Source organism: Phaethon aethereus (genome assembly GCF_964289735.1).
Source record: "Phaethon aethereus genome assembly, chromosome: 3".
NCBI classification, from domain to species: Eukaryota; Metazoa; Chordata; class Aves; order Phaethontiformes; family Phaethontidae; genus Phaethon; species Phaethon aethereus.
In genome coordinates this window covers 89,028,621-89,035,190 of record NC_138576.1, presented here as the reverse complement: position 1 = coordinate 89,035,190, position 6,570 = coordinate 89,028,621, and the positions used below count along the sequence as shown (strand labels likewise).

Below are 6,570 nucleotides of genomic sequence, written 5' to 3'. Positions count from 1 at the left end.
TAAAAATACCCGACAGTTCTGTTAAAATTCACGTTTACCGTCCTAGTAAAAAGAAATCTTAATGCTTTGGTTAGATTTCTTTAATAAAAGACCGTACTCTGGAAATACTTCAGTTTGGAAATCACATGGACAAACAGTGTTAATAACGTATGGGTTTGAGAACCCTGCTACGGAAGGCTACATGACAATATTTTAGAATCGGTTTTCTAATTTTAGGGCATTTTTGCGGACTTGAAACGTATTTCACCTTCATTCTGAAGGGATTTGCAGTGCTTCAAAACATGAGGAGGGAGCAGGCAGAAATTTTCTTCCCTTCCAAGTTCTCACCAGTTACGAATTGCTGCAGCATCGTTGATCAGAAAAAGGAGGGCTCAGAGTTTCATTTCTGAAAGTAGGCTGGAAAAACGTTATTTTAAAAGTTATATAACAGGAGTCTGTTAAAAAGTTAGAACATTCGATTATTGCAGAATTAATTAGGGGAAAACCAAAAAAGTCAGGCCACTGCCGGCAAATCCCTCGATCCGTCGTCTGCAGACGGACAGCAGAGGGTCCGCGGCGGCAGCGAGGGAAAACGGTGGCATCCTCCCCGAGCAGGTCCAGCACGGCTGCTGGGGCGGGGTAGCACGGCGGGGAAAAGGGAGCCTATCCCTCTGCAAACCAGTTTTAAAATTTTATATAGGCTTCCAACAAGGCGGTGCAAGTTTGGAAGGCATATGCTGGTTTCACTTCTGCTCAGCAGAAGGACATGGGATTGTGCGGTATTCGCTTTTCCCCTAATGCAGGAGATCAGGGGGAGCAATGAGGACCCCTTCCCTTCCTTGGCCAGAAAGTTTGATTTTAAACTCCTACCAAGTTCTTCTTCAAATTGCACCTAAATCATGCACAGGTCTCGGTACGTAGAATGGTCTGTAGAATGCTGTACCTAATTCAAAAGTCTCTGTTGCACCGAACACCTAAGGCTGAGTTTAGAGAAATCATTCGTAATTAGAGAATATTAAGCTAACACAGGCAGTGGTTAAAAAAATAGCCGAATGATATGTTTAGCATGTTCCCCGTGAGTCTTGGGCTAGAAGTACTCACACTTAAAAAGCGATGACTACCTCCGGTCAGAGAAAGTCTTCCGAACCTGTGAAGTTTAGAGCGTACAGTCTCCATTCCCACAATTTGCCTTCGACCATCACGGCAACATGAACGGTGGGGGTTTTGTTACCACATATCCTCCAACCAAATAAAATGTTCTCTCATGCTTCATTATCTAGGGACTGTATTAAAAAAAAAAAAAAAAGTCACCGCTATCTAGCTATGTCAGTACATTAAACCTTATGGAGAGAAGCAACATGCAGGAGTACGTTTCATCTTTTCACTGAAGTAACACTTTGATAGCCACAAGCAAGCGTGTGCTGCACGTGTATATCCCACCTAGCTAAAGCCCAAAATTATAAAGGATATTTTGAATTATTTTGTTGTTAATGACTAAGTTATGTTTTCTGTTACCCTTCTGAAGAAGGGCTCCTTTTAAGTCTAGTTTTATTTGGGAATCTACAATCCGTGAAAATCTTAATGTTGGAGAACAAATGGTGAATCTGCCTAGAGCCACATCCAAAGCTCAGCAGCAGCACGGATTTCAGAACGGCAACATTAGCCGTTTTTCAGTCTTGATGATACTTTAAACCATCTTAACTACACACGATATTCTGTCATATGAAAACCTACGGAAAAGGTCTGCTGCTAGAAAGAGAGAAATCAATGCGGCCAAAGACGCTAACACTGGCAAAAGGAAACGTTTTCAAAATATCTGTAATGACTCAAAAAAAACCCCCAAACACAGCAAATGATGCTTGAAAATTGTTATAAAGCATAAAACAGTGAAAAAAGATAATTTCAGCTCAGTACAAATTACTGTAGGTGTAGGAAGACAAGCAGAATAGCATTAGGCACTGAGATTCACTTGGTCAAGGGACAACTTCAGTTGTACCTAGGCAGATGACAAATGTAATGAAATGTTTAAATTAAGATTACATTTCCCCCCTCCTTCTTCAAATTGGTCCTGCTGTCTCTGTTCCAGACTTCTAATTTAGCTCTACTTTCATATTCCCATTGGGCTTTGCAGTGCTGGTCTCGTTCCTAGGATGGAGCGGCCTCAAGCAAGAATTCTGGGTATATCCTGCAACAAGCATCTAAACCAGGTCTTTTTCAAAGGTTTCGCTAAGTTTCATTTCATTACACTTAAAGAAACATTTAGTCCGTAAGAGAACTCCTCACAGACTTAGGATTATGTTAATTTTCCTCTGCAATCCCCACAGTTTTGATGTATTGCCGGTATTTTGGACATTTTGACTGCCTACTTGTTCTGTAACGTTGATGGCCAGTCAGTTCCCGGCCAGTGCTTCAGATTAAGCTGTTGCCGTCTGCCCTCCTGTCCTGATGGAGACCGAATACAAAAGAGTGAGCCCGAGAGAGCTCCTTGGGTGAAATTAAGCCCAGAAAAGGAATCGTGTGTATAGATATTTGCACAGTAGCAAAATTTCTGAAATTTAATAGATTGCTTCTGCGAGAGTCTTTGGGGAAGAATAAAAACACTATTTAAAAAAAAAAAATCCCTTTACAGAATGATCAAGAGCTACACACACAGAAATGCTTTCAAAACACAAGCATTTAATTTTTTTGAATGTTAAGTGAGATGTAAATACGTACGTTAGCAACAAAGTGCTCAAAAGCATACTGAAAACATGTTCCATACACAGTTAGCAATAGAAGTCTGTACAAAAGTAATAAAGTTACACATTATAAAAAATACTCCGTAACTATAATTTAAAAGAGGGAAAAAAGACAAGGGAATTGATTTCTCAGTTCATATAATTTATTGCAGTTAGCACACAGTTTAAAAATTCACCAACACACCAATAGTACAAAACTAAACAGCATTATAAGTTATTCCCCCCTCAGGAAAATAAAACATACTATGATTGTCAAAGCTAGATGTCAGTCTAAGTTTTAGAACAAAAGAAGAATGTGAAACTAAGGAAAGGAAAAAAGCAATCACTCACGAGGACCACAAAAAAATCCAAGAGAAAGTCCGTTTTCCTCAGACACTGATTGTCTTCTCTAACTTAAGAAAAGAATGTAGTTTTAAAACCTAGAAACTATTCAAGTAACTAAAGATAACGCTCCAAGGCCATTTTCACAGCTTTTTTTTTTGTTGTTTTAAATGCCATTACAGCCAAATTAACACACATTTGACCAAATATTTCCAAAACAGTCCAGCAATACACAATGGAGTTTTCCATTCAGTATCTTAAGCACAAAAATAGGCTATGTTTACAGTAGTTAAGGCGATCAAATTTTAAACAAAAGCAGAGGAAAAAAAAAGATAAAAAGAAAAAAAAAAAAGGAAAAACAGCAAACGTTTTCCATGCTACTCCCATAGACCTTATTTGTAAGTGCAAGACAGGAAAACAAACACTGTGCAAAATGCTTTTGACCTGCGTGTTGGTCATTAAAACCACACGTCAGGCTGCAGTCTCTGCTGCTTGGATACACATAGTCCTTCCCCTGCCCTCCCCCGGCCCCCTGTCACTCAGGCCTTCCCAGGCCTTTCAGCCCGGGGCCTTTTTTTTTTTTTTTTCCTTTTTTTTTTTTTCCCCTTCTTTTTTTTTCTTTCTTTTTTTTTTTTTTTTTTTTCTTTTCAGTCCACAGCCTCTTTTCAACGGGAGGGAAAAAAAAGAACGACCTATTGTGGTGGAGCGGTGCAGCAGGAATCCTACAAATGCTCATCTGGGGAAAGGGACGCACCTCAGCTGGAGCTGGCGTGGGGTCTGTGCAATTAGAAGGGGTCTGGGGTTAGTAAATGCACACCGCACATGCAAATCTCGAAGCCTGGTTGTAAACATTCTTTTTTTTTTTTTTTTTTTCTCCTTATTAACGTAGCTAAATCGGCGACTCGTAGCTTAAGTTCTTCTCAACTCAAAGACAGTGGGAAAGTAAATTTAAATTAGATAAAATAAAAACAGTGCATTTCTCTTCTTCGTAACACCGGCATTTTCAACGGTGTCGGGTTTTTTTTCCTAAGGAAATTAAATAATTTTCAACTCACTCGTTAAAGTTATACAATGCAAACAAAGACAAAAATATACTGAAACTCATGCATTTCTGTAGCGTTAATATTTACTTTTCAAGACTCAACTAAGAGCATCAACACAACCTGCCAAGTTCTTTGATACCTCCCCCCGGCCCATGTAATCAATTACAGTATACAATAACAGTAATTCACATTTTTTAAACACACAGTTCATCACTGCTGAAGCTGCAATATCCTTTTTCATCCCAAGCAAACCTTCACGTAAGACAGAGTCCCAGTGATCCCAGTGTACTCTCAGGGTTTTTGTTTTATGTTTTTGTGTTGTTTTTTGTTTTCTGTTTTGTTTTGCTGTTGTTTTTTTTTTTTTTTTCCAGTGGGAACTGTCAGAAATCCAGAAGTTGCCATAATAAGTTTTAAGTCAACCGCTTGTTTAAAAATAGATAATCCAGCATTTCAGAAATTTTCCATTTGGGTCTAAAAGCATTCAGGTTTCCAACAGCTAGAAAGGACTCATGCAATTATAGAAATGTAAAGGAACTGACAAAATTGGGAGAGGATTTCTACATTCAGATTTTAAGAGGGAAAAGATCGAGAGCTTAAAAGAATGCAGTGTTTTGGGGAGAATAAAGCCACGTCCAAATTTTTTGAATTGGAGATTCCTTAGAAGTAAAGTATCCGCTGGCTTCTATTCTGAAAAGGGGGAAAAATACGCTCCGTAATTTGTTACTTTGTCGGATTACCTCTACAGTTCATTTTTATCGGAGTGCTAAATTAGTGAAATGTTCATGCTGCCTTAAAGTGCAAAAACAAGCTAATAGCCAAACTTTCAGTTCAAGGAAACAAGATTGCTTTTAGACTGTACCACAACTATATAGATTTATATATATATTATTTATATATATAAAAATTTTATTTCCAAAGTTCTTGTGAGCTATCTTCTAAGGTCCAGTCTCTGACAGTAGGTAAGCTCAGTGCTTCGCTTTTGACAGACAATGAGTTCACCAACTCACAGTGAAACTTCCGAATGTGTCTGTAAAGGTCTCCGGACTGCGTGAACCTGCGTTCACACCACTTACAAGCATGAGGCTTCTCCCGCGTGTGAACCACTGCGTGGCGGCTCAGGTTGTGGGAGTACTGGAAGCTCTTCCCACACTGGGTGCAAGTGTAGGGCTTTTCACCTGAATGAGTCCTCTCATGACGTTTCAAGGTGTACATGCAAGAAAAAGTCTTACCACACAACGAGCAGGTCGGGACATTGACATCGGTTGCAGGCTTGCTGCGGATCCCGTCCTGCTCTCGAAAGTGCGTGCTTAAGTGGATCTGCAGGATGTGGGGGCTAGGAAAGACCTTGTTGCAGAGAGGACACATGAAAATTTGGCCCGCAGGGCTAAGTATGTTTGACACGTAAGGGAGCAAGCTGCTGTCCATGTTTCCTTCCACCTGGACTCTCTCGTTCTCTGGAGTTATCATTTCATCATCGCTTGCCTTGTCCTCTCTATCTAGCTCCCTCAAGACCGAATCTTCCCTCATCGGAGCCAGGTGGGCCGGCTCGTACTGTACCCTGTTATTAGTGCTCACACTTTCTTTCACAGTGCTATGTTCCATATCATAGTCATTAGTGCCAACATCACTCTCATCACAGGAAGCCTCTTTCTCCACCTTCACCTGAACCAGGCTGCTTCTAAGCATGTCCTGCGAAGAGAAATAAGAACTGTTCAAATTTTCAACTCCTGAAAGGCTGGACTTGACAGACAGGTCCAGCACGCAGTCAACATCTGCTGAATCCCTCACGGAGGTGACAGACCTCTGGGACAAAGACTCTGTTGAGCTGCAGGGGCTGGCTACTGTTTTTCCAGCTGCTGCTGCGTGCGTCTCTGCCTCTCCGCCAGTCTGGGGAATGCCTGCTGAGTCTGAGGGCAATCTCATCCACATGTTCCCAGGCTCAGCCGCCAAGTCCCTTTTGCTAGGCAGGATGTTCAATTTTTCATCTTCTCCGTCATCTTCATCGCTGGGCAAGTCTCCTGGCATGTGGCTGCTGCCATCGGAGAGGCTCTCCACTTTGTCTGAACAACTTGAGGCGTCTTCCTCCTTTTTCGTACTGTCTGCCTCCGTGGTTGCTTTCTCTTTCAGCTTCTTTTTGCAGACTTTGACAATGTCATACATGTGGAGATAACTGGCAGCTGCTAGCACGTCTTCAATGGGCAAGTCTTTGAACTGGAGCTTTCCTTCGTACATGAATTCAAGCAGGAGAGCGAAAGCTGGGGCTGTAACAATGTCGCTGTTCAGATGAACAATGTCCCTTTTGTCCAGCTGGTCCTTGTAAAAGAGGTGGAAATACATGCTGCATGAAGCCAGTACAGCTCTGTGTGCTCGGAACTGGGCATCTCCTACCAGAACAGTGCAATCACAAAGAAAACCCTGATGTCTCTGCTCACTCAGACACTGTAGCAAATGTCTACTGTGGTCAGGAAACTCCATACTGTCTTCATAAC

The 6,570-nt window shown here is 41.2% G+C and overlaps 1 protein-coding gene across 1 annotated transcript; it reads right to left on the bottom strand.

Annotated features, from left to right (window-relative positions):
* Positions 1–4,987: 4,987 nt before the first annotated feature.
* Positions 4,988–6,570, bottom strand: ZBTB18 (zinc finger and BTB domain containing 18; the record flags this gene model as incomplete). Its single annotated transcript, XM_081998149.1, has 1 exon — positions 4,988–6,570. The coding sequence occupies exon 1, from the start codon at positions 6,554–6,556 to the stop codon at positions 4,988–4,990; it is 1,569 nt and encodes a 522-aa protein (XP_081854275.1). The 5' UTR covers positions 6,557–6,570.